Source organism: Erinaceus europaeus, chromosome 5 (genome assembly GCF_950295315.1).
Source record: "Erinaceus europaeus chromosome 5, mEriEur2.1, whole genome shotgun sequence".
Classification (NCBI taxonomy): Eukaryota; Metazoa; Chordata; class Mammalia; order Eulipotyphla; family Erinaceidae; genus Erinaceus; species Erinaceus europaeus.
The window spans coordinates 118765272-118792892 of NC_080166.1; the positions used below are offsets into that span (position 1 = coordinate 118765272).

The following is a 27621-nucleotide window of genomic DNA, read 5'->3' on the forward strand; positions in this document are numbered from 1 at the left end:
GCCCGGAGGCGCCCGCCGCCTGAGCCCCGACGGGCCGTGCGGTCTCCGTCCCACCCGAGCTCCCCGGGGCTCGCGCTGCGGCTGCCAACGAGTTAAATGCCCTTGAGCGCGGGTTTCCGCCGCCCGGCCCTCGGCCCCGAGCGCGCGGGCTGACTCGCCTCCCCGGCGGCGGCCACTCAGCGCTCACGCGTCCATGTGTAGCCACATAGTTATCTATGAACATCCACGGCGGGGCATTCGCTTCCTGCTTCGGGAGGACTTGACTCGGGAGCGAGTGTGAATCACCGGGAAAGGAGGAAGGCGGATTTAACCCCCTCCCACCCCGCTCCATGTCCGTGTGTCAGTCGGCTCCGTCCACCTGGCAAGGCCGGTCCTGGGACTGTCGCTGCTGCTGCTGCTGCTGCTGCTGCGACTGACGACGCGAGCGCCGCCGCCGGGGCTGCTGCCTCCCCGGACGTGCCCCGCTGCCCGGGGATCCTTCCTCCGCGCGCACAGCCGCCGCTCGGGCTCCGCAGGAACTTTTTATTTGCTGCTTTTGGGGGAAAGCACACAAGCGAGCCTCTCTCAAGATCGTGAAGGTGGATCCCTAGAGCTCCAAGACTTCTGCTCCTTTTTGGGTTGATTGTTGTGTCACTATTATTATTTTTCCCCCCTCCACCTCCGCCCTCCACCCCCACCCCCACCGTAAACATCTGGGTCTGTGTATCTAATCAAACGGCAAGATGTCCAGCAATGTCCCGGCGGATATGGTAAGTGAAGGCAAAGTTGTGGCACTCTGATTTGATTGTGGCTTTCCAGTTTTATTTAATCAGGAAGGATGCAGACGCGGAGTGAAGATTTGTTGTGTGTGTGTGTGTGTGTGTGTGTGTGTGCGCGCGCGCGCGCGCGGGGCGGGGGGTGATGCTGGAAAGGCCGGGAGCTGGGAGATTTGACCAAGTTGGGGAGCCGGCTCCTTCCTTTTAGAAAGTACTGCTTTTCATGCGATTTGTTTTTCTAAGTTATTCAAGGCAGGGAAGTAGGGCAAATGAAGCGAGGTAGCCTGCCGGGGAGGAAACAGCTCGCTCTCGGCTCCCAGACGCGGAGCGTTTGCGTGTCGGCCTCACCCGGAGCCCCCACGAGGCTCTGCGCCCGCCAGTCGCTCCCGCAGTAGGTGCGAGCCGGGCGCCCTCCGCAGCGGGACCCGGGACCCCTCTGCTGGAAGAAATCTGCGAGAATTCGCTGTGAGCTTTATGACATGTCCCAGGGAACAGGCAGGGCAACAGAGATAGCAAAACCAGTTTTAGTGCGAGTTCTGACAAATCTAAACTGACCCGAGATGGCTGCTTTTTTTTAAAAAAACGATGATTCCAGGACTTTTAGCACCAAATATTTAGTAGTGTTATACCATTGGACTTCTTAAAAGCTAATAAAACACTTTTTTTTTTTTGAGGCATGACCTTTGAATGTTGAGAACTTGAAAAGTAGCCTTGTTGGTAGACGTGTTTCTTTCTGTTTGTAAAGGTTAAGGTTTTGATTCTGTTGAATCAAACTATTTAGCCTTGCCGGTGGGAGGTGGGTTTGTGAGTGTGAAAATTTCACAGTCCAAGAGACAGACAGAATGCAATTAACAGAGAGATGCATGATCTTGTCTATGAAGTCATTGAAATTAGCATAGCAATGCTCACTTAACATTTTGAGTGTTTGTGTATTTCAGTGAAAAACAAAATTAAACCTTCCTGATGATTAAAACGTCAGCTGTTTCTCGAGAAGCCTATCTCACAGACTAAAATAAAATTAACTGGATAAGTGACCTTGGTTTAAAGACGTTTTGCTTATGTTTGATTTCCCATTTAAATGCAAACCACACTGTTTGGTCTCCCGGGTGGCCACGGCAACCTTACACTCTCCTTCCAGAGTCATAAAACTCCTGTATTGTCCTTTTAGTCCCCCCCCACACACACACACACACACACTGCTGTGCACAGAACTGCCCGCACAGGGACGGCTGCACTCGGCTTTCTCTGCACTGCTCTTGTATTTGCATGGAGAGGGCTTCCGCTGAGCTGGGAAAAAAAAGCTATTTCCTTGTTTGATGAGTGCAAAGATTTGCTCTATAAAACCTCCATTTTATCTTTTATATCATCGCGCATGACCATATCTTACTGGTATGGTTTCCCTACGTACTGTTTATTCTTTCACAGAAGTTGTAATGAAATAGATTTGTGTTATAAAAACAGTGCCACTACTTTCTTTAGGCCCAGGGATAAAGCAGGAATGTGCCTAGCATCAGTCACAAATGGAAGTGATTTGGGGAATACTGTTTCCAAGGCAGAGAGAAGGTTTGGTAACGTTGAGCTCGGAGGACTGAAGTAGTGGCAGTGTTTTATCAGTAGCTGCAATTATCAAATATAGCTATTTCTGTTTTAGATTGTATTTTAAGGCCCTGGTGATTCTGTGGTGCTTTGAGATCCCTTGATTAAAGGTGATATGCAAGGGCAAAGCAGTATTATGTAATAAACATATAATGCCCTGGTGATGCTGCTTTCGTGTGTGTCTGAGGTAAAGCCTTCAGATTAGATTGTTCTCAGTGCTTGTACATCTTATTTCCTAGCTCTTCAACTTGGTTTTAAGATTACACCCCTCTACCTCTACCATCATGTTAAAGCCTTTTAAACCTTTTTGCATAAGACAGTGCCTTCATTTGTTATGCTCCTAGAATTCACAACTATATTAGAAATTATAGCATGATAAATATTGGCTAGAAGTTGGCCATTAGCTGCCCCATGTTTGTTCGGTTTTTCATAACAGTAATTTTGCAGTTTAATTTGCATTAGTATTTGTGACTTAAAGTGCAACACTTTACCACTCTCGGAATCTTGAAAAACCCCAACCTCTGGCCCTCACCTTCCCACAATTTGACATTTACCATGCAGCTAGAAACATATTAATTATATATGTGTGTGTGTGTATGTGTGTATACATATATATATATATATTAACATGTTAGTGGTACTAGGCAGTTGTGTAGAAAAATCCTACCTGGGAGATGAGGTGGTGCCTTAAACTTATGCATCCAGTCATTTTCATCAGATAATTCATTCTTGAGCTACAGTAACTGCTAAATCAATTAATATGGTAAAATTCTTAAAGTTATGACTGTAACTCACTTTAAAATAGGGTTTTTTGCATACTTTAGCTTTGTAAATAGAACTCTTTTTTAAACATTAAATTCATTTTCCTTTTACTCTGAACTTTTAAAAATAATTCATATTTAGCATGCTGATCTTTCTTGGAGGGGAAGTATTACCTCTTGTAAATGGATTTGCTTTACTCTTGAAAAAAATTTGCAGCTGGCACTTTCCAATTAACACTCTGTAAATACATGCCCTGTCTGAAAATATCAGTGTATTTACATAAAATATTGACTTTTCTATCGCTAAGTGATTGAATTTGAACTAAGAGATTCGCCAACATTCCAGTGCAATCTTATCCCTGAAAGCATCTAAACATTTCAGAATAGTATTACAATATACTATATTTAAATCATTATTTTTATTTACTTTTTTCTTAACCCAAATGCATGATGCAATAATATTTGCTTTTTGTAGTTGTAGGATGAACTATGTTAACTATGTCATTTTCTGAAAGAAAATGTTTATACCTTCTGTTTAGTAATAAGGCCCATGACTGGGTAGATACAAAGGTGATTTTGTTTTCTGGACTAGGAAGGCTATCAAGAAATAAATTACTGTATTTATAAAAGTATTACATATAAAAATTATTTGGATATTTGGACTAAACTTATCTTTGAAAACCCTCCATAAAAGAAATTGATAATTAGCATTGGACTAATTGCAAAGCAATTTTGGTATTTAAAACATTTTTGATGATAAAATAGTTAAAGACAAGCTACGTAGTTATAACTAGTAATATGCAAGTTGTAGTAGATGTGGCAATTTTTAGACTGGGATTAAGTGAGATGATGATAAATTGAGATCTACCAGGGATTCATGGATATTTTTTATTGCAATGTTATGTCTCTTCATTTGTGGAAGAAATATTGGAGCCCCCTGGTGGACACAAAATAAGTGGATATCCTTGTGAATTTTCATGACTTTTCCAAATTATTGTAAAATGACAATTATATAGTAATACAAGGAAAAATGTTCTAGAGAAAGGTCTAGAAAAAAAAAGTTTTAACTTTGGGGGTAGGGGAATATATTAAGATCTGTTGCTGAAATTTTTCTGACAGTCTTTTTTTTTAACTTTCTCTTATTAGCGCTCTTATTTCAAGTCTAATTTAGGAGGTTTTTTTGATACTAAAGGGTAGATTAGTACTGTTTACTTTTGCTAAGTGTATGATTTGACTAACAGCTTAGTCAGTACTGTAATCTTCAGTGGAATGTTCCTGTAACTTATTTTTATTTGACTATCTTATATGGGTGTTCTGAATTAGACAGCTTTTATTAAAACAATAATTGACAAATTATTTTCCCCCTCAGTTTTAAATGCCGTTTCCTTTCTAGTTCCTTTCTTTTTATTTATTTATTCCCTTTGTTGTTGCCCTTGTTGTTTTATTGTTGTAGTTATTGTTGTTATTGATATCATCGTTGTTGGATAGGACAGAGAGAAATGGAGAGGGGAGGGGAAGACAGAGAGGGGGCGAGAAAGACAGACACCTACAGACCTGCTTCACTGCCTGTGAAGAGACTCCCCTGCAGGTGGGGAGCTGGGGGCTCGAACCAGGATCCTTACACGGTCCTTGTACTTTGCACCACTGCCCGACTCCCTTCTAGTTCCTTTCTATCCCACAGTGATCTTTTCTTTTGCTTAAACATTTTCTGTCTGTATTTGAAACTCCTTTTTTTTTTTTTTCCCCAAGGAGACTGTCTTATGAGACAGAAGAGAGAGAATGAGAAACATTAAAGCACTGTTCACATCATATGTGGTGCTGGGAATTAACCCAGAGCCTCCTCACACATGCAAGAACTGTGTTCTGCTAGTTAAGCTACCTCTCCAGCCAGGGTGATATTCTTCTTTTTTAATTATTTCTTTTGGATACAGACAGAGAGAAATTGAGTGGGAAGGAGGAGGTAGAGAGGGAGAGAGAAATAGAGACACCTGCAGCACTGCTTTACTACTCTGTAAAGCTTCACACACACCCCTGCCCCCCTTATTGGGGGGGGGGGACTTGAGGCTTGAACCCAGGTCCTTGTACATTTGTATTATGTGCCCTCTACTAGATGTGCCATTACCTGGCCCCAGTGATACTCTTCACAGTGTTAAATTTATGTAGCTATAAGTGCCTTAGGCTTACTACATGTCCCCTGATTTATTTTTAAAACAGAATAGACATTTAAAATCTGCTGAGTGGTTTTTTTCTTGATTTCAGGAGCACATTTCTCTGTCACTTTTGGAAAAAAACCAAATATTGCAACATACTATTGACTACTGCTATCACTACTAACTATGTTAAATATAAAGTGTGTTTCTACTTTGAGTAAAAATGTTTTTCCTATATTAAGGTTAGACATTGTTTCAAAATAGCAAATAAATTACTGATGTATCTGCTAGCATTCATAATTCGGAACAGTTGATGTATTTCAGTAACATGATTTTTATGTGTGCTTTTTAAGGCTCCCTCTCTTCCTGGGGGAAAGAATTGAAAATGACTGTAGAATTCAGGGTAACTGGAAGCCTTGGATATTAAATCATATTCTCTCCTAAATATAGGAAGTTTTTACTTGGAAATATCCTGATTTAACAATTTTGGGTTCCTTCCTGTTGAGTTCAATCTACACATAGTTTAACTTATTTGTGATGATTTAGAGCCAATATCTGAATAATACTGATTTAGTTTAATGCGAGTCTATTGAGTATTCTGTGTAATGTATCATCATTTTATAAGCTACAACCGTCATACACACAATACCTCATATAGATTGTGACACTTTATATGCCATAACTAGATCAGTAACTTATAAAATGAGACAAGTTGCCCTTGAGATGTAAGAATAAAAGTATTAGGACTTCTGTTTATTTAAAATCCCCAAAGTGGGGGAGGTGCCTTTTTATACTAATTTATAAATTGCTTACAGGATTTGTTTTGTCCACATTTCAGTTGTCATAGTAAATGTAGTTTATTGAGGGGAGTCAGAATTCTACCTCAGTGAACCAAACAGTACCATGAGTTTCTTGAAGCTTTTACAGCTTTTCTTTTAGAATATATTGTAACATTACAGTTAGAAGTACTTCTGAAAGAAATCTGTGACACTTTGTATAGAGATGGGGAGCTGAGGATTACTGCCAACGTATTTAAAAGAGCTATAGAACTCAAGGTTAAATTACACATCTTTATATAAAAGATGGGTATTCTGTGGTCTGGGAGGTGGTGCAGTGGATAAGGCACTGAACTCTCAAGCATGAGGTCCTGGTTCAATCCCTGGCAGCACAAGTACCAGAGTGATGTCTGGCTCTCTCTCTCTCTCTCTCTCTCCTATTTTTCTCATTAATAAATAAAGTCTTTAAAACATGTTTTTAAAAAAAGATGGGTATTCTAAAGACTCATTTACTTATTCATAGTATGAGAAAGAAACAGAGACCAGAGCATTTCTCTGTCATTTGGTACCAGCTAATGGACCTGGGGCTTCATGTTTGCAGGGCCTGCACCCTATCTACTGAACTATCTCCTTGGCTGAAGATGAGTATTCGTGATGCTTATCCTTTCCACAATGACAAGAAACTATCAACACTCTGCTACCTAACATATCTTTGAGACAACAAGCACAAGTCTCTAAGAAAAATAAATCAATTTTTTAAAGATTAAGAGTTACCTGCTTTTAAATATTATATTTATTTTTTGTGTGTGTGGAGCCAGGACCACATGCATATGCATTTTAACCACTTTGGGGTGGTCTGTTTCATGCAGATCAGCAAGGAGAGACAGAGAAACCATAGCACCAGTGTGTCCCCCATGCCGTCACACTCCCCTGTGGTGACAGGGCTTGAATCTCAGTCATACATGCTGCGAGTCACAGCAGGTGCTTTACTGGATGAACTCTCTCTGGCCCAGTACTTGCTGTTTAGAAGAAATTAATGTTGTGGAGAGAACACTTTGAAAATATGTCTTGAGGGGGGCTGGGCAGTAGCACAGTGGGTTGAGCGCACACACATGGCACAAAAGTCAAGGACTGGCATAAAGATCCCAGTTTGAGCCCAAGCTCCCCACCTGTAGGGGGGGTCGCTTCACAAGTAATGAAGCAAGTCAGCAGGTTTCTTCTCTCCCCCTCTCTGTTTTTCCCTTGTCTCTCAATTTCACTCTGACCTATCCAACAGCAGCAGCAGCAGCAACAACAGTGGGGAAAAGATGGCTGCCAGGAGCAATGGATTCATAGTGCAGGCAACGAGCCCCAGCAATAACCCTAGAGGCAAGAAAAAAAATAGAAGCATCCCATCATCTAAGGTCCTAGTCAGGTAATCTTTAGATTCCCACATACATATGATGGGCCTAGACCTCTAATAGATCCCTCTCTTCACCATCACTGGTCACTTCCATCAGGAACATCAGCATAAGCCCATCTGTGGGCCTCTCCAGGATCTCGCCCTCACTATAAAGCAGCAATGGTAGGGACTGCTCCACTCTCCTGATGGAGGCTGGGTCAGCCTGCCCTGTCACTGGAGGAAGACTGGTCCTGAAATGAGGGCAGCCTAGAACGTTCCAGCTGTGACCAAACTGCAAGCTCAGACTGAGAAGAGACTTGCAGGTTACCCACGTCCTGTGTTAAATGTCAATATATATGGGCCGTGGGTCAGATAGATGGGGTAAACAGTCAACTATATTTATATACTTCAAGTTTGGTAGCTACTACTCTTTGCCCTAATCCACCTTTCTAGCCCTATTCTTAACTCTGACTATATCTTCCCAGATAATATTCTTAGTCTACTTGCTGTTAGCCATCAAGCTCAAACAAAAATTAATGAAGTCATGGACCCATAGGAACATATCTAAAATAGATTTCCTGGCTTCACTCCACCCTAAAACTCCTATTTTCATCTACTCTATTCCTACTTTTTGGTGCCTGTTTGTTGTTTTGTCCTGCTTTTTATCTTACCACCTTTCAGCTACCAAGTTGCAGATGCTACTATGACTCTGTCCTGCCCTCCCTGGGCAGATAACTTCACCAGAAGTTATCTTCTGGAACTTCATCTCCCCCTTCCCCTTGCCTTCAGGGTTATTTCTGGGGCTCGATGCTGGTACTACAAATCCACTGCTCCTGGTGGTCATTTTTTATTATTTTTTTAGTTGGGTCGGACAGAGAGAAATTGAGAGGAGAGGAGGAGATCGGGAGAAAGACACCTGCAGACCTGCTTTGCTGCTTGTGAAGCATCCCCCCTGCAGGTGGGGAGCTGAGGACTTGAACCCAGATCCTTAGATGGATCCTTGCACTGGTCCCTGTTCTTAATACTGTGTGCAGTTAACCCAGTGTGCCACTCTTGCCTGGCACCCAAACCTCACCTCTCCAGAGCCCTACCCCACTAGGGAAAGACAGAAACAAGCTGGGGGTATGGATTGACCTGCCAACACCCATGTACAGCAAAGAAGCAATTATGGAAGCCAGAACTGTCACCTTCTGCACCCCATAAAGAATTTTGGTCCATACTCCCAATGGGGAAGAAATGTTAAGGGAAGATGACTAAGACCCAGAGAGAAAAGGGGGGGGAAAAAAGGAAGGACATTTGGAAGTAGCAATAGGTACGGGTGGTCCGGGAGGTGGCGCAGTGGATAAAGCATTGGACTTTCAAGCAATAGGTACAGGTGTGACTTAGAAAGGAAGAGGTGACAGGACCATAGGAAAAAAATATCTAAATATAGATAGTTATAGAAATAATAGTCAGCCCATATCTGTGACCTTGGGAGACCTACTGCAGTTTCCAATGGAGGGAATGGGGACTCAGAACTCTGGTGGTGGGAACAGTGTGGAATTATACCCCTATTATATCATGATTTATAAATCGATATTAAATGACTAACACAAAAAAGTATAAGAAAGAAATAATAATTAGAAGCTGTAGGGAGTGGGAGGTAGAGCATCTGGTAGGTGCTCAACTTTCCTTGCCTAGACCCTGGTTTCTGAACCTCAGCACCAATGGGATTACCATGTCTTCTCTATCTCTGTCTCTCTGAAATAAAAAGAATGAAGAAAAAAATCATCCTGAGAGAGGTAGAATTGCTCATTGTAAGGCCCTGGCACCAGAGGGAAAATGGTTGTTTTTTTTTTAAATTTATTTATTTATTGGGGAATTAATGTTTTACATTCAACAGTAAATACAATAGTTTGTACATGCATAACAGTCCCCAGTTTCCCATTTAACAATACAACCCCCACTATGTCATTTATCATCCTTCATGGACCTGTATTCCCCCCACCCACCCCAGAGTCTTTTACTTGGGTGCAATAATGGTTTTTAAAACTTACAAGTCATTGTAGATTTCTGAACATTATAAGTTCTTTTATTTGCTGTTGAGAGTTTTTCTGTCTCAGCTTTGTTTTTCTGTGGTTAGAATGTGTCACCTGCTGCCTCCTTCAACATTTAGAATGGCTGAATTTAATTTGGTATGGGTGTGTGAGCCAAATTTGCAAATTTTATTAGTAGAAAGGGCATTTAAAATGGGGCTAGGAGATAAGCTCATCTAGTACACCTTATGCCTTATTGTGTTTGAGCACAGACATCACAGGAACATCATGGCATTCTCTTGGGAACTGCAAGCTTGGTGGACTGGTGCTGTTGTATGTCCTCTCAATTGTTCTCAGCGTCACTGCAGTCACCCCCACTCCAGCCAAAAAAAAAAAAAAAAAAGAAAAGAGAAGAAAGTAAAAGAAATAGCCTAAGCCTTGGAGGCAATATTGCTCTGTGTTCGTTCCCTGGTGCTGCATTACATAATAATAATGTCAGAGTATAATTTTTAGGAGCTCTGCTGTAAATCTTTGTTTCATGAATTTGATTTTTGTTGTTCTGATAACCTGAGCTGTTTGATTAGTGTTTTACAGAGATGTGAACATTCTTGATAGTGAAGAGCTACGTAGATAATTAAGAAAATGAAATTATATGTTCCTCTTTGTTTTGTGCTCATAGGAGAAAGTAATATCTATCGTGTACTTGCTGTTTAATACCAGGCAGATGCTTGGCATTTTATATGATCACATTGAATCTTCACAATTACCCTGGATAGTTGGGTAAAGAATATGTAGTGATGCAGCCAGGTCTGTGGACTGAGGAACTATGCAGAGGCTCAGTTAAGAAGAATCTAAGTTTCTGGGAGGGTCAAGGGTGTCCTGAATGATTCTAGTGAGAGCCTAAGGGAATAGAGCCTAGCTATAGTGCAGGTGAGTTCATAGATGGGACTCTTAGGAGTGACCCTTTAATGAGCAGGAGAAATGAAGGGGGTGGGAAGTGATTGGCAAGAAAGCAGTAATTACAGAGAAAAAGGAAGAGTGTTAGTCATTAAAAAAAAAAAGAATGAAATTTAAAGAGAGAAATAAGAGTACTGCTTAGCTCTGGAATGTGTTTTTATGAGAAAAACCACAACACTGCTCAGTTTTCGAATGGAAAGAACCCCTAAGTGTATGCTCTAACGTACCGAGTATCTCCCAGGCCTTGTTTAGTCATCTTAGAGTTGTAGTGTGGTCTGGAAGAAGTTTTATTTCTTGTTTTTTTTTTTGGCCTTGATTGTTTCTTTTAAAGACATCAGAGTGATTATCAGCAGAACTGATTTTTTCACTTTTTCAGAGCATAAGTCCATCAATGGCAAGGAATATGTTTCAAGTCCTGGCACCAGTAAAAGGTAGAGAGCTAGGACAGGAATTTGGCAATAGTGATAAAACACACGGAATCCTCTCTTCCCCCACTGCCCTGTTATGTCCTGTCCTGTAGAAACACCCCCACCCCCAACCCCACCCCAATACCTGGGCAAACATCACTGAATTCCTCAGGTTTGTGTTCCTAAGCAGAATATTATAGATTCTTTCACAACATGTTGCTCCAGCCAGGCTGCTTATTGGTATGAGCGAATTTGGTAGAGATGACATCGATTTTATATACATTAGCAAAATACTATGTAACCTCAAGGTTGAAGTGATTTTTAATTGTTAAATTAAAAGGCGTTTTCTTAGACTTGTTGGGACTCTTGACTCTTCTTGTGTATTATCATACAATAGTTCCCCCCCATAAACTTATCATTCTGAGTATAACAGCCATTGTTGCTTTATAAATTTATCAAATTGACTTGGAATGGATTAAAGTGGTTTCGACTGCCACCTCTCCAGATTCAAAGGAGGTCTCGAAACTTTACATCAGGCTCAACCTGACGCTGTTGACTGGCTACGGAAGAAGGGCAAACGCTAGAAGAAGAAGAAGGGCATTTTATGTTTTCTTTTGCTGTTACTTATGTATGATAAAAAAATCTCTATTGATTCAAACCTAGTAACGTTTTTTGTGGTGTAAATGAAATACAAACATGGGCATTTTTCTGTGACTAGATATTGAGAAACAACTTTTATTTCTGTTCTAGAAAATTGTCTTAAGCTAGGCATTATATCTTTTGCTTATGAAATTAAATTATAGTAATTTATTATATCCAAACAAAATATTGTTTTTATATATTTAATTTGCATTTATACTTTTTTAATTTAGTCATGTGAAATGAACATAAATTGCTCACCTCACTGTATACTTCTGGATATTTAAAAGGGTAAAACTGACATAATGCAAATATATATATATATATATACATATATATATATATATATATATATATACACACATCTTGTCTGATTCTTTTCTTAGTATAAAATTACTAGACATACGAGTCGAGCTGTAGCGCAGCGGGTTAAGTGCAGGTGGCACAAAGCACAAGGACCGGCGTAAGGGTCCTGGTTCGAGGCCTGACTTCCCACCTGCAGGGGAGTCGCTTCACAGGCGGTGAAGCAGGTCTGCAGGTGTCTATCTTTCTCTCCCCCTCTCTGTCTTCCCCCCTCCTCTCTCCATTTCTCTCTGTCCTATCCAACAACGATGACAACAATAATAACTACAACAATAAAACAACAAGGGCAACAAAAGGGAATAAATAAGTAAAATAAATATTTTAAAAATTATTAGACATATAGTTGCTCAGTGTTAATTATGTGGGTGGTATACATATACTAACCTTAAAGCATTCTTGAATTTCCAGATAAGCCCACCTTTTTTATTATCCACTGTCTTAATATGCTGAATTATTTTTTTAATTTAGAAAATTTGCATAAAAGTCTTGGGCACATTAGGTATCAGGGTTATGCTTATTTCATAAAATAAGCTAGGAAATTTTTTTACTCTCTGAAAAGTTATGAGGACTGATTTTTTTTAATTATCTTTTTATTGGATAGAGACCATCATAAATTGAGAGGAAGGGGGAGATAGGGAGAGAGAGAGAGAGATACCTGCAGAGGACTAATTTTATTTCATGTGTAAATCTTTAGAAGAATTAACTGGTGGGGTCCTGGGAGATAGAATAATGGTTATGTAAAAGACTTTCATGTCTGAGGCTCCTAAACCGCAGGTTCAATCCCCAGCACCACCATAAATTGGAGCTGAGCAGTGCTTTGGTGCCACCTCCTCTCTCTACCTCTCTGTCTCTCTCCCTTCCCCCCTCTCTACAATAATATTAAATGAAGCAAAATAAATAAATAAATAAATAAATATAATAGGTGAAACTATCTGGGTTGTCCTTGTAAGAATTATTAATTCTGTTTCTTCAGATATATAGGATTATTTACATTTCCTGTTTTTGTTGATTTAGACAAGTTTGGCACAAATGGATCCAGTCCTGTGCTGCATAAAAGCAAAGTACAAGGGGAACCCGAGGAGCAGCTGGGCGATGCTTTGGTCTTTCTCATTAAAACAAAATAAGATAAAATTCTTGACTTTCTACTGGATTCTCCTACGCTTTCATTTCTTTCAGTCTACTTTTCTTTTTTAAATAATCTGTTCTTGTTCGAGTTTCTTGAGATGGATACTAAAATCAGTGATGACCTGAAGTTGCCCTGATAATGCAAATACAGCTGGGTCTCACAAGTCTGATATTTCATGTTTTATTTATTATCCATTTCAAAATATTTAAACATTTATGTTTTACATAATATCTAAGCACTTGAGAATTTCCTAGTTGCAGTTCTGTTGTTGGTATCCACATCTTACTACTACTGTGGTCTGTAAACATTATTTCTGTGATTTCACATCCTATCATTTCACTTGTGGGTAATTTGTGCTTTACAGTCACTTTTTTTCTTAAGTCAGATTTGTCAAGTTCAAGTCTGCTGTTACTACTGACCTTTTTCTTTCTGATATAATTGTGAGATGCCTTAAAATCTCCAGTTGTGTGAGGATTTGTTTTTGTGTTATTTTAGTCTTCCTAAGTTTTGCCTAAGCATTTTGAGACTAAATTACTGGTTGCAAATAAGATTTCAGTTGTGACATTTTCTGTTGGCTTGCTCCTTTTATCTCCACTTTCTCTAGTATGTTTGCCTTAGGTGTGTTGTTTTGAATATAGTCTAACTTTGACTTCTATCCTCTTCTGTCAGTCTCTTAAAAACCCGTATTTGTTTGCACACTTAAGATGAATGTTTATTTTTATTGCCGCCGAGATTATGGTAGGTAATATTTTATTGATATTGTGATAGAAAGTTGCAGCTGATTCAAATGTTATCTTTTTCAAGATTGCATTTAATAGTCTCCAGAGTTAGGAAAGCATTGATCACATCCATTCATCAGTAATTGATAAAACTTGAGGCTGAATTCAGGACAATCAGGAAATTCAAATAACTTTACTCTTAGTATATGAGCACTTCTAAGGTGTGGTTGAGAGTTTGAACTATTTCCCAAGATGTTTCTACTTTGACACATTTTACATTTCAATTATTGTGAGGTTAGGGAAAGCTTTACCCCTACCTTTCTCTCTTGCTGGCTTCAGTTCCTATCTGTTACTCAAGCACATAACTGGAGGGCAAAAATTTGAGTAGAATCTTGGGCTGGTCCTTTAAGGTTTCTTTTTGTCTGAGCTTCTTGTTTATTTAATATTACTTTAAAATTTTTATTAGTGACTTAATATTGATTTACAAAGTTATAAGCTAACAGTGATATAATTCTGCACCGTCCCCCCACCAGAGTTCTGTGTCCCCATTCCCTCCACTGGAAGCTGCAGTTCTCCCAAGGTCACAGCTATGCATAGACTATTATTCTTTAACTCTCTGTCTATATTTGCTTTTTTCTTTTTCTTTTTTTTTTTTTTTTTTTGCATAGACAAAGGCTTTATTGACATTTCACCCTGTCTTTTCCTTTGATTTGTTTCTTTTCTTTGCCTTTACCCTCCCCCCATGGTCCTACCCTCTCTTCCTTTTAAGTCACACCTACACCTATTGCTACTTCCAAATCTCCCAAGCAACTTCTCAGACCACAGTGTAATTAAATTAACACTTAACAACAACAAATTAGTAAAAGTCTTATATGGAAACTTAACAGTACACTACTTAACAACTACTGGGTCAAAGAGGAAATCAGGGAAGAAATTAAAATGGTTCCAGAATCAAACTATTTGGGACACAGCTAAGGCAGTATTGAGAGGGAAACAAGAATTAGGAAACAAGAAAATCTCAAATAAACAATCTGACTAACCACCTTAAGGTCTTAGAAGAAAAATAACAAAGGAACCCAAAACCAGAAGGATTGTAATAACTAAAATTAGGGCAGGAATAATATCAAAAATAAGAGAACCATACAAAAGATCAATGAGGCTAAACAGTGGGCTAGGAGATGGTGCACATGGTTAAGTGCACACACTGCAGTGCAAAAGGACTCAGGTTCAAGCCCCTGGTCCCCACCTACAGCAGGGAAGCTTCACAAGTGGTGAAGTAAGGCTGCAGGTGTCTCCTTGTCTCTTTCCCTATCTCCCCCTGCTCTCAGTTTCTCTCTATCTAATTATATACATATATATATTAAACAAAATTAACAGACTTTTGGCCAGACTAACTGGAAAAAAAGGGAGGGAGAAGACTCAAATAGGATTGTAAATGAAAGAGATCACAACAGATACCAGAGAAATCCATAATTTCATGCAAAACTTCTTTTTCTTCTTTTTTTTTTTTTTGCCTCCAGGGTTACTGCTGGGGCTCAGTGCCTGCACTACAAATCCACTACTCCTAGAGGCCATCTTTTCCCATTTTTGTTGCCCTTGTTGTTTTATCATTGTTGTTATTGCTGTTGTTAGATATGACAGAGAGAAATTGAGAGAGGAAGACAGAGGGGGCAGAGAAAGACACCTGCAGACCTGCTTCACCACCCGTGAAGCAACCCCCCTGCAGGTGGGGAGCTGAGGGCTCCAACCAGGATCCTTATGCCAGTCCTTGTGCTTCCTGCCATATGTGCTTAAGCTGCACTACCACCCCGCCCCCTCATGTGAGGCTTCTTTGAACAATATGTCACCAAGCTAGAGAACCTTAAAGAAAGGGACAACTTCCTAGATAAATACAAACTTCCAAAATTAAGCAAAGAGGAATGAGAAAATATGAACAGGCTAATCACTGTCAAAGAAATTAGAAAGTTATCAAAAACCTTTCCAACAATAAAAGTCCTGGACCAGATGTTTTTACAAATGAATTCTACAGAACTTTCAAAGGAAAAGTTAATACCTCTACTTTTAAAGCCCTTTCAAAATATTGAAGATACAGGAATACTCCCTTCTACCTTCTATGAAGCCAACATCACCCATACCAAAAGCAGCAGACAGACACACACAAAAAAAACTACAGACAAATATCTCTGATGAACACAGATGGTAAAATATTGAACAAAATTCTAGTCAACCAGATACAGCAGTGTATTAAAAAGGATTGTACGCCGTGACCAAGTGGTATTTTATCCCAGGGATACAAGGTTGGTTCACTATACATAAATCAGCATGTTCCACCACATCTAATAGTAATTAAAGATAGCTAAAATTAGTTTTTTACCATGGTACCAACAACCAGTTTCTTAAGTCAGACATCTTGAAATTGTTTTTTTCCTCTCCCTCCATCATCTAAATCAGTTTGTTTTCATCTCTACTGCCATCCTGTTCTAAGTGCTAGCTCTTTCCAATCTAACCTATACATTAATCCTCCTACTTCCATTCATAATTCTTTGTGATACACTTTCCAAAGTGGCTTAAGTGAGCTTTATGAAATGCAAATTTGATCTTTCTTTCTGAAAACTTTGTTAGCTTTCCACTGAATAATAAATGACCAGAGAAAAAGGTCACATGTGCATAACCTAGATGCAGAGCCCTGTCATCTGACTCTGTCAGTCACTAAGATCCTATCTCATTGGCTTATGTTTCAATTATAATGGGTTCCTCCTAGTTTCTCATACATCCCTATCAGTCCTTTTTCTTAAAACAATTAGCAATATATTTCCACACTCTCTATCCAAGGATACTACCTTTTAAACTTTTCTGTCCTCAGAGACACTTCTCCTGCCAACACCTATTATTTGCTTTCCTCCCTCCCTTAATTTTTATCTTTAAATTTTGTGTTCCTTTGTGAAACCTGTGATACTTTATAATTTATCTTTCCAAATAGACAGTAGAGTCTATGAGAGTAGTATCTCGTTTGCCATTGTAGCCAGCATCTGATAAGTTCTTTTTTGTGTAGTGCTTTCCTTATAAATATTTATGGCTTAAAGGAATAAATGACTATCATTTACCACTTTATTACTTGAAACAAATTTAACAATCATAAAATAGCCTCCTAGAACAAATATCAGGTAAGTAGGTGGTAGAGTTAACAGCATTTTATTGATGAGGAAAGTGAGACTTAATCATATTTAATAATTTTCCCAAGGTCTGCCAGTTAAGTGGGACTTTTTCTTGTGTGTGTTCTTAATTTTTTTTTTTTTTTTTACATTTTTCACTATTCATTTCTATAGACTTCCACATCATCTTCACTGTGAGTTTGTTAGTATTCTGGTATTTCAACATTTGCTTATTACCTTTTTTTTTTAACATTTAATGACAGTGAAAATGTTAAAACAGAAATTTGTAATGTAAATTGAGAAAGTATAGTAAGACTTAAATACTTAAAAGTGGTAGGTTTGTGAAGAACTATCAAGTATTGTGAATGATTTTTTAAGCTCAATCTTTTTTTATTTGACTATAAATGGAAAAACTGTTAGAACTAATTATATATACTTGGATAGCTTATATGGGTTTGTTATGTAATTGAATAAAACATTCTTGAACCTTTTATGATTGCATAACTAGTTATGCAGATTTCTAAGTTAGCATTCAGAATCAAGAGAAACTCCATGTTAGATTTAATTTGATATCCATATTTACTAGTCTACATTGCATTTCAATTATTTCATTTCTTTTATTTATATTTATTTTTCCCTTTTTGTTGCCCTTGTTGTTTTCTGCTGTTGTCGTAGTTATTATTGTTTTTGATATCATTGTTAGATAGGACCGAAAGAAATGGAGAAAGGAGGGGAAGCCAGTGAAGCTACTCCCCTGCAGGTGGGGGAGCTGGGGGCTCGAACCGGGATCCTTACGCATGTCCTTGCGCTTTGAGCCACGTGCACTTAACCCACTGCGCTACCGCCAACTCCCTGCATTTTAACTCTTTAAGAGTCAGTTTGTTAATGCTTCTATTTTGGGAATTCATATGTACTCAGATCATTTAGATTAAGAATTTCTTTACAAAGTCAGTACAGTAGTGTAAAGACAGCCAGCTGCATTTTTATGTGGCCTTGCACTAGAGAAATATAAAGCTAGTAAAAGATTCTCATTGTCATATTAAGTTTTGCTATGTGGAATACATAACAATGAATAAAGGGTAAACAAGACAAAATAGGAAATTTAATCAAAGAAGTTAGCATATCCTTTTGGAAATAAGAGTCTTCAAATTCCAAGTAAAATTTAATATCTGTAAAGCAAATAGTATGATCTTATACTTACTTATAAAGGCTTTTGGGGTTGGGCAATAATGCACCTAGTTGAACACATATGTCCCCATGTGCAAGGATCTGGGTTCAGATCCCCGTACCTCACCTGCAGAAGGGAAGCAGTGTTGCAGGTGACTCTTTCTCCCTCTCTATCACCCCTCTTGTCTTACTTTCTATCTTATCAAATAAAAATTAAAAAAAATACAATATGGGTTTTTTTTTTTTTTAAAGTTAGGTCTACCTATAAACTTTTCCATAATGACTTCTTCAGCAGTTGGGTTACCCAAGAAACATGATTACTATGAAATGGCATAATGCAGCTGTAAACGCTAAGTACAGGTTCACTCCTAATAATATATACAGCTTTACTAGATCATAAAAAGGTCTTTGTTTAGTTTGTGCCTTAGTATAATAAGTCAGTATACAGTAGGAAAGATTAGTCCCAGATATACTGAAACCTCGCTCAGACTTCAGTTTTTTATAACAAGGTCATTATGGATCTTTAGCCAATAAGCCTTCTTGTCTAGTGTGTCTTATTTTTAATATGTAAATACAAGTATCTTTGCAACTACTGAGTGCCCAGGTATTTACTGTTCTTAATGTTTCATATTAATTAACACAGTAAAATTCAAAAAAATTTTTATTATCTTTATTTATTTGATAGAGATCACCAGAAATCAAGAGGGAGATGTAGAAAGGGAGAGGGAGAGACATAGACACCTGCAGCACTGAAGCACCACTTGTGAAGGTGGGAACCGGGGCCTTGAACCCTGCCCTTGCATCTTGTGACATATGTGCTCAACCAGGTGCACCACCACTTGGCCCCAGTAAAAAAATTTTTACATGCTATGAGCTAGGTATTATTGGCATCATCCTTATTTTACAGCCAAGAAAACTGAAACACGGAGAATCTAGCAATCAAACCCAGGCATCTAATTCCAGAGCCTATTATCTGGCAGGGTGATAGCTCTGGGATTCTGGGAAGATGTACTGTTATCAGATGCCTCCTATATTAGAAATGAGGTAACTCAGGACTGGGGAGCTAGCTCAACAATAGAGCCCTGGGTTTGTATGCTGGAAACCCTAACCATTACTCTGGCATCTATTCCTCACTCCCTCTTTCTCAGGTAAATTAATTAAGAAGAAATAAGGCAATTCATTACATACACACACACACACACACACACACACATACATACACGCACATACATACACACACATACATACACACATACACACATACACACACATACACACACACACATATATGCCCATGTGGTAAGACTAGAGCAAAAAGGAAGATTTTATTTAACAGGTCATGTCAACTAAGTTAAAGGGTTTACTGTTCATAGCATGGTCATAATCCGACACACTGAGCAAAGTCCCTAAGTGTTTGTTTTGTTCTTTCAATCATTATATTGACATAACAAAAGTAGAGTGGAAGATAACTCAAAACAACAAACAAGTATAGTGTTTTTAAGTGTTTAATTACATTTCGAATATAGGAACTACAGATGTAAAATTAAATCCATGATTGCAAAAAATCTGGAGTAGCCCGAGTCTAGAATTTATTCTGTTACTTAAAAAATCCGGGAGTAGCCCGAGTCTAGAATTTATTCTGTTACTTAAAAAAAAGGAGAGAAGAGAGAGACTGGGTGGTAAAGCAAAACAAAAAACAAAAGGGGAAAACGGCCTCCAGGGGTAGTGGGTTCATGGTGCAGGCACTGAGCTCCAATGATCACTTGGGAGGCAAAAAAGGAAAAGAAAAAGAATAAAAAAGAAAAGAAAAACAAGTTGGAAAAAAGAAAAAAAAGAACTGAGAACTTCTCAGTAAGATTCTGCTAATCTCTGATATATCCTTTTTTTTTTTAAAGTCACTATTATACTACTGCCAATAGGTTATTTTTTTAAATTTTATTAGTGACTTAAAATTGATTAACAAAATTATAAGATAATGGGCATAACTGTACACTGTTCATTCCCATCACTAGAGTTCTGTGTCCCCATTCCCTCTATTGGAAACTGCAGTAATTCTCCCAAGGCCACAGATATGGGTTGACTACTATTTCTCTAACTGTCTATATTTATATATATCTGCCCTTTTTTTATTCCCCTATGGCCCAGCCCTCTCTTCCCTTCCAAGTCACACCCACACTTATTACTACTTCCAAATGTCTTTCCTCTTTTTCTCTACTCTCTCTGGGTCCTCATGGAGCTGGAATTCAGAGCCCTCTGGTCATCTCCTAACATTTCTCCCCCTCTGGGAGTATACTCTCACTAGATTATTCATTAGAAAAACTTCTTCCAGAAAAGAAATAAAAATACTATATATTAAGGGTGAAGGGTAGATAGCATAATGATTATGCAAATGGACTCTCATGCCTGAGGCTCCATAGTTTCAGGTTCAATCCCCTGCACCATCAAAAACCAAAGCTAAACAGTGCTCTGGTAACAAAAGAAACAAACAAAAATACTATATATTAAAAGTAATATAAAAGACACCCAATCAATAAAACAACAAGGGCAACAAAAGGAAGTAAATAAATAATTTTTTTAAAAAAGACACCCAATCAACATAAATCATTCTTGTAGACTTATTTTGTAAATGCTTGCATTTCTGAAATGACTAACATTTCATCTTTTTTGTTGTCTTTAAAAAGTCCCCCTGGGGGGTCAGTGGTGCAGGGGTTAAGGACACACTTGGGTTCGAGCCCCTAGTCCTCATCTGCTGCAGGGCGCTTCATAAGCAGTGAGACAGGTTTGCAGGCGCCTCTCCCTCTCCATTCCCCTTTTCCCTCTCCAACTCTGTCTCTATCCAGGGTAAATAAATAACATATTTTTGAAAAAAAGGTTTGACTATTAAACAAAAAAACAAGACCTGTAGGTATAGGATGGGGGTGGGGGATGGGTTACTGTCCCTGGGTTTTCCTCTATGATGACAGTCTCAGGCCTTTTTAATCTAATGTTGACATTAATGAATAATGTTCAACTGTTCTTTTGAGGGAAGTCTTGGATTCTTTATATATTGTTTCTCCCAAGCTGCTAATGTGATTTTCTTCTACTTTTTCCTTTATATATGTATATGTTTGTACGTTAATTTTGTCACTCACAACTTACTATATTGCCTGAGAAAAGTTATGATCTATATACATATATATATATATCACATATATTTCACATATATATCCATACATATATATATCCACTATATATATTCCATTGTATGTATGTATGTATGTATATGTATATACACACACACACACACAATGGAATACTACTCAGCTATTAAAAATGGTGAATTCACCTTCTTCGTCTCATCTTGAATGGAGCTTGAAGGAATCATGTTAATGAGACAAGTCAGAAAGAGAAGAATGAATATGGGATGATCTCACTCATAGAAGTTGAGAAACAAGATCAGAAGGGAAAACACTAAGCAGAACTTGGACTGGAGTTGGTGTACTGCACCAAAGTAAAAGACTGGGGTGGGTGGGGGGAGGGCTCAGTTCCTGGAACATGATGACAGAGGAGGACCTAGTGGGGGTTATATTATGTGGAAAACTGAGAAATGTTAACACATGCACAAATTACCTACTGTTGATTATAAACCATTAATCCCCAATAAAGAAATTAAAACACATATATTATATATGTATATACATATATCCTTTCTAGTTTAAAGAAGAAGCACTTTTTTAAAGTGCTCATAAAAACATATATAATTTTCATGCCCTAATATTTTTATAAGTAAACAGTAATTATCCATGCTTAATTACAGAAAATGTAACTGCTTTATTAAATGAAATGATCTATTTTTATGAGTAGATGATGTGTGAAAGTACTATGTCCAAGTACCGTTAGTTTAAGGAATTGGCTGAATTTTATATTTATATCTGGCTGTATTTGTTTTGAACTATATAATCCTGTTTCGTTATATTGAACTTGTAATATGGATACATGCTATGCTATAACAAAACAAACTTCTGGACCATTCTCTTCCAAATTACATTTCCTACATATTTCTCATTTTCTGTCCCAGAGTTATAAATGAGCAGCTTTCTAGTTTGACTCAACTCTTTCAGATTGTAACATTAAAAGTTATGTGGGATTTTATTCTAAACACTTGCTTCAAATTTTATGAACATTTTCATATATAGAATATATAATGCAGTATAATGAAGCCTGTGAATACACTATATTCCTATTTCAGCATTTACCAACTCATGATCACTGTTTTATCTAGGACCTATACTACATAGCAGACTCCTGATTATTTTGAAACAAACCCCAAATGTCACATCTTGTGTGTATGGAAATATATTATAATGCATTTTAAAAACATTCACATTACTCTAACCTTCACGACTAGCAATAATTATACAAAGAAGCAAAGCAAGGGAAAAAAATAAGCTAAACAAAAACAGAGTATCTGTAGAACTGAAATTACCATAGGATGGAGGGAATGAGTTGAAAGCAGAGGGGTTCTAATAGAGCTGGTGCAGGGATGTTGGCACTTTGGTGGTGTGTGTGCTACGGTAACATTACATTTTGAAGAACTGTAAAACTTTACTCTAAAACATAAACAGTCTTATAAATCAGCATTGTCTCAATATTAGAAAGAAAGAAAAAAAAAGATTGACAATAACTACCTTGTGCTATAAGACATATAGACATAAAGTACATAATAACAGTTTTTAGGAGCCGGGAGGTAATGCAGTGGGTGAAGCACACAAGGTACAAAGCGCAAGGACCAGAATAAGGATCCTGGTTTGAACTCCCAGCTCCCCACTTGCAGGGGGGTCGCTTCACAGGCGGTGAAGCAGGTCTGCAGGTGTCTATCTTTCTCTCCCTCTCTCTGTCTTCCCCTCCTTTCTCCATATCTCTCTGTCCTATCCAACAACAGTGACAGCAATAACAACAAGGGCAACAAAAGGGAAAAAATAGCCCCCAGGAGCAGTGGATTCGTAGTGCAGGCACCAAGCCCCAGCAATAACCCTGGAGGCAATAAAGAAATAAATAAATTTATAAATAGAACAAACTTAGTGAGGATGAATGTGGGGGGGGGCAGAATGAATGAAAGAGATCAAAAGGTATAAACTTCCTGTTATAAGTAAGTCCTAGAAATATAATGTGTAGCATCCTGACTAGTTGTGTGTGTATAGTGCAGCACACATATACTGTTTTAGAATAAATTTTAAAGTTCTTTTTACACATATGCACACTAAGTGTGGTGATATATATTAACTACATTTATTGTGTTAATTTCACAGTTGATACAAATATTGAATCATTATATTGAAAGGTTTATTGATAGAGGAGAGAGAGAAAACCAGAGCATCATTTTGGCACATAAGATGCCATGGAATGAGATTGGGACCTCATGCTTGTAAGCTCCCCAAAAACTTGATTATCAGGCCACTGAATCATTATCTTATACACCTGAAAGTACTGTGATGTTATATATACATATATTAGCAATAAAGCAAGGAGTAGCCAGAGTTTTCATATTTGTTCTCCAGTTCCCTATGTTCCATGAACATGAACTTGATTTTGCTATGCTTCAGTCTATTCATAGGGCTGCACTGCAAGAACATTGAGCTAAGGCTCTCATCTCTTTTAGAGTAAGTGGAAAAAAGCTTGCTCTTGGATCCAGGGAAAGACTGTCTCCTGTGCCAGAGCCACTTGCTGGAAATCCAGCCTTAAGAAATTGGGTCAAAAGAAGTCAGGATTTGTTCTTGGCATACCCAGAAAGATCTCAAAGGGTGGTCAGTACACAGGGTAGATTACTTTTTCCAACAAACTTACAAACCTGGACTACAGTTACATTTTCACTAAAACCAATTTTTTATACTAGCTTTTTCAGTTTGAACTGAAGGCACTAAAAAAACCTAACATTTCAGAACATGTTTAGCTTTAAAAAAGTTTTAGTCTTGTGAATATTAAGAAGTGGAAATAACATGGGAAAGTTCTTTAATCCTGAGACAGTATTCTTAGAGTTCTCATTTTTCCTATTTTACTCTAAAAGTAAAATGTCTCAACTTGTCATAATATACAGACTTATATTTTGACCACTAATATCCATCACAAGCAGACTTATAACTTCCATGCTTATATGTGGAGATTTTTAAAAATAAGGTGACCATGATATTGTGATATATTATTATGAAAAAGTATATATTTGGTCATTCAGATGACCGAAATAATTTTTGTAGCTATTTGTTTTTGTTCAGACTTACTAATTCATGTCTCTCAAAACCCTTGGAATTCTCCAAGTGTTGAGTGCTAAATTTGCTTTTTGTTACATGAACATGACTTTTGGAAGCACAGAGAATTAACTATGTGATTAGAGGGTTGGAACTGCTCTCCCAACCCCCCCCCCCCCCCCACCAACCAGTAAGGATAGGAGAGATTGAATTTAGTTACCTATGACCTGTGGCTCATCAATCTTAACTATTGAGTGAAGGCTCCATAAAGCCCAAAAAGATAAGGGTTGAAGAATTTCTGGGTTGATGAACTCTTTGAGATTTGGGGATAGTGTGTTTGGAGACAGCACAGGTGCTCTCCAGGTCCCAGCCCCGTAACTTTCCATTATGTTCCTCTTCCATCTGGTGTATCTGAATATTCCATTTGCAATAAATGGAGACCTAGTGAGTAAATGGGTTTCTGAGTCTTCCTAACTGTTGTAGGAAATCAATTGAACCTGGGGAGGTGGTCCAGGGAGCCTCTGATTTATATAGCCACTGGGTAGAAATCACAAGGACAGTCTAGGTTCAGACTAGAGAGTAGAGTAGAGGGTGGTTTTACGAGATTGAGTGCTTTACCTGTGGGGTCTAATGCTATCTCTTAGGAGGTAATGTCAGAATTGAACTGAATTCTGCACATTCTGCTGGTGCCAAGGATTGTTTGTGAGTGTTGGGAACTGCCTCTTCTCCCTCAAACATCACACATTGAAATAATGAAGATTAGATAACCTATTCAATAGCAAACTATTTTTTCATTTTGGTTTTTTTTTTTCATATATTTTTTAAAAACATTTATTTATTCCCTTTTTGTTGCCCTTGTTGTTTTATTGTTGTTGTTATTGATGTTGTTGTTGGATAGGACAGAGAGAAATGGAGAGAGGAGGGGAAGACAGAGAGGAGGAGGGAAAGACAGACACCTGCAGGTGGGGAGCCAGGGGCTCGAACCAGGATCCTTATTCCGGTCCTTGTGCTTTGTGACACCTGAGCTTAACCCGCTGCGCTACCTCCCAACTCCCAGCAAGCTATTTTTTTTTTAAAGCTGAAATGTTTCAAAATTTAGAAATAGTCCTAAAAAGAGAAATATTCCTCACATGCTTTATTAGCTTTAACTTGGGAAGTCATTAGGTTGTTGTCTTCCTCTTTTATTGGGAAGAAAAGGAAGAAAATAAATAGTATTTTTGCTTCTGGTCAAGTGACTTAAATAGTTCTCTTTTCTTTGGATTTAAATAATTGATGTTAAGTGTCTCTAAATTTTTGTGGTTTGAAAGCTTTATAGATACTATTAACTTTCTCTTCCTAACTGAAGAGGATGTGTGTGAATGTATCTTTTTTTTTCTTTAGTCGTTCTAATTTTAGACATTTTGATCATGATCTAGAAAGCTTGTAGGGATATGTGAACAGCAGGAAAAGTATTGCTGTTTTCGATGTAATATTCAGGGTTAGTTAATTTAGAATCCTTTACTTAGAAAACATTTATGTCTAGCTGTCACTTACCCAACTACGTGCCCTTTCCCATCTTTCAAAACACTAACCCTGTTCTAGACTGGAGTAGGGATTGGCCGCACATGCAGGTTTATATGAGCATACAAACATCACAGGTGGACATGTGAGTTTATATTTGACTATCCCTTTTATAAAACCTGATGATGTTGTGCTGACTAGAGGGGTGTGTGTGTGTGTGTGTGTGTGTGTGTGTGTGTGTGTCTGTGATTATCTTCTGCTTTTACAGGTGGACCTGCTGTTAGAGATTGGCATTTGAAAACCAAAAACTTCTAGAAAACCCTGCCCTTTCAAATACATTGCAGTTATTGTGTTTATATCCCTCATCATTTTCTCTCAACCCCATTAGTCCAGCTAGCATTACCATCATACTCTGCAGCTGCCTCCTAGGCAAGGAGACTACTTGTGATTCAGAGAGAAAGTAATGGTTAAAAGAAGAGCAAGTCTAGACGGCTTACATCATATTAAGAATTCAAGGTCTCTGCTGCCTCTATGATCTGTCAAATTAGAGAAACTGAAATTTAGCTAATGTGATTTATATTTTCATTTTAAACACACCACCATACTCATCTGTAGTAGCCAGTAGTCTTTATCAATGCTGGTGTCCAAAATATAAACTAGGAAATACTTTATTCATTTATTCTAGGATGAATAACTTCTAGTAGAAAGGAAATTAAATTTACCTGTTACACATAATTTTAAACACTAAAGTAGTTCAGCATACTGTATTGGAGCCTGTAGTTGAACAACCTCAACACAAAATGTCCAGAGATAAAAAAGAGTTTTACCATAGTAGTATTGCCATAGCTTTTTGCTATGGGGATTTTTAATGTAGTCAAGTTGACTTGTACTCTATATCTTGACTCAAGATAATGATAACATATGATAAATTGTTCCCACCTTGCCTAATGGTTATCTATATAGTATTCTCTGTTCCCTAGAGTTTAACCAAGACCATGGAAATAACAGGTCTCCAAACAGTAAAGCATCATACTAATTTTTGTAACCAAATTTATAAACTTTAATGTCGTATGCTTTACATTGGTTTGTTCTAACCCTCCCCCACCAAGAGAATTGGATCAGTCCAGTTAATTTTGCGGCCTGCTTGGCCCCGCCTCAAGGAACCCCGAGAGAGGGTTCCTGAGTTCGAGAGTGCCAGAGTTGCAGAGGGTTCCCCAGTACGAGAGTTCCAGAGTGCCAGAGTTGGAGGGTTCCTGAGTTCCTGAGTTCGAGAGTTTCAGAGTTACAGAGTAAGAGAGAGTTCCACAGTGGAAGAGTTTCAGAGGGTTCCCCAGTACGAGAGTTGGAGAGTTCCTGAGTTCCAGAGTAAGGGAGAGGGTTCCTGAGTTCGGGAGTAAAAGAAAGAGTGCTTGCGCCGCCGCAAAGAGACAGCCGAGTTCTGTTTGGTGATTAGTTTGTCTTAGTTTGTGAATCGTTGTTCCTGAATAAAGAAATACAGCTTCCCTGCCCAGCCGTTGTCTCCGCGTCTCTGTTACCCACCGTGAAGCTAGCCCGGCCGGCAAGAGCCTCCGAAATATTAACAACACTTTAATTCTAGATAATTTCTAGAGTTCAATATTGATGACATTCTTGCTCTTATTTTACTTATAGTTTAGAAATAGCTCACAGCAAGAGAGAACATTTTCTAAGAAGCCACTAATGACAACTTCTAGGATAAAAGCCCATTAGAAAGGAATTATATGAGTATACTCTATAGCCTTATTAATTTTTTCAATATCACATTACTTTAAGGAAAAGAAGTATTCTATACAAAGTTAAATTATGACAGTAGCATTAGGACTATTACTAAATACTAATAAAATTACAGCATATTTACATTTAACAAAATGCCAACATTTTTACTAAAAAGTGGTTGAATTCCTAGTATAATATCCTG

General features: G+C 38.2%; 1 protein-coding gene across 1 annotated transcript in view; it reads left to right on the plus strand.

The window, feature by feature from the left end:
- The first annotated feature begins 337 nt into the window (after nt 1–337).
- Nucleotides 338–27621, plus strand: part of UBL3 (ubiquitin like 3) — a 60017-nt gene continuing 32733 nt past the window's right edge. Inside the window, exon 1 of the mRNA XM_007522397.3 lies at nt 338–749. Within this exon, the coding sequence (XP_007522459.1) occupies nt 723–749 (27 nt within the window). The 5' untranslated portion in view covers nt 338–722. The remainder of the gene's footprint in view (nt 750–27621) is intronic.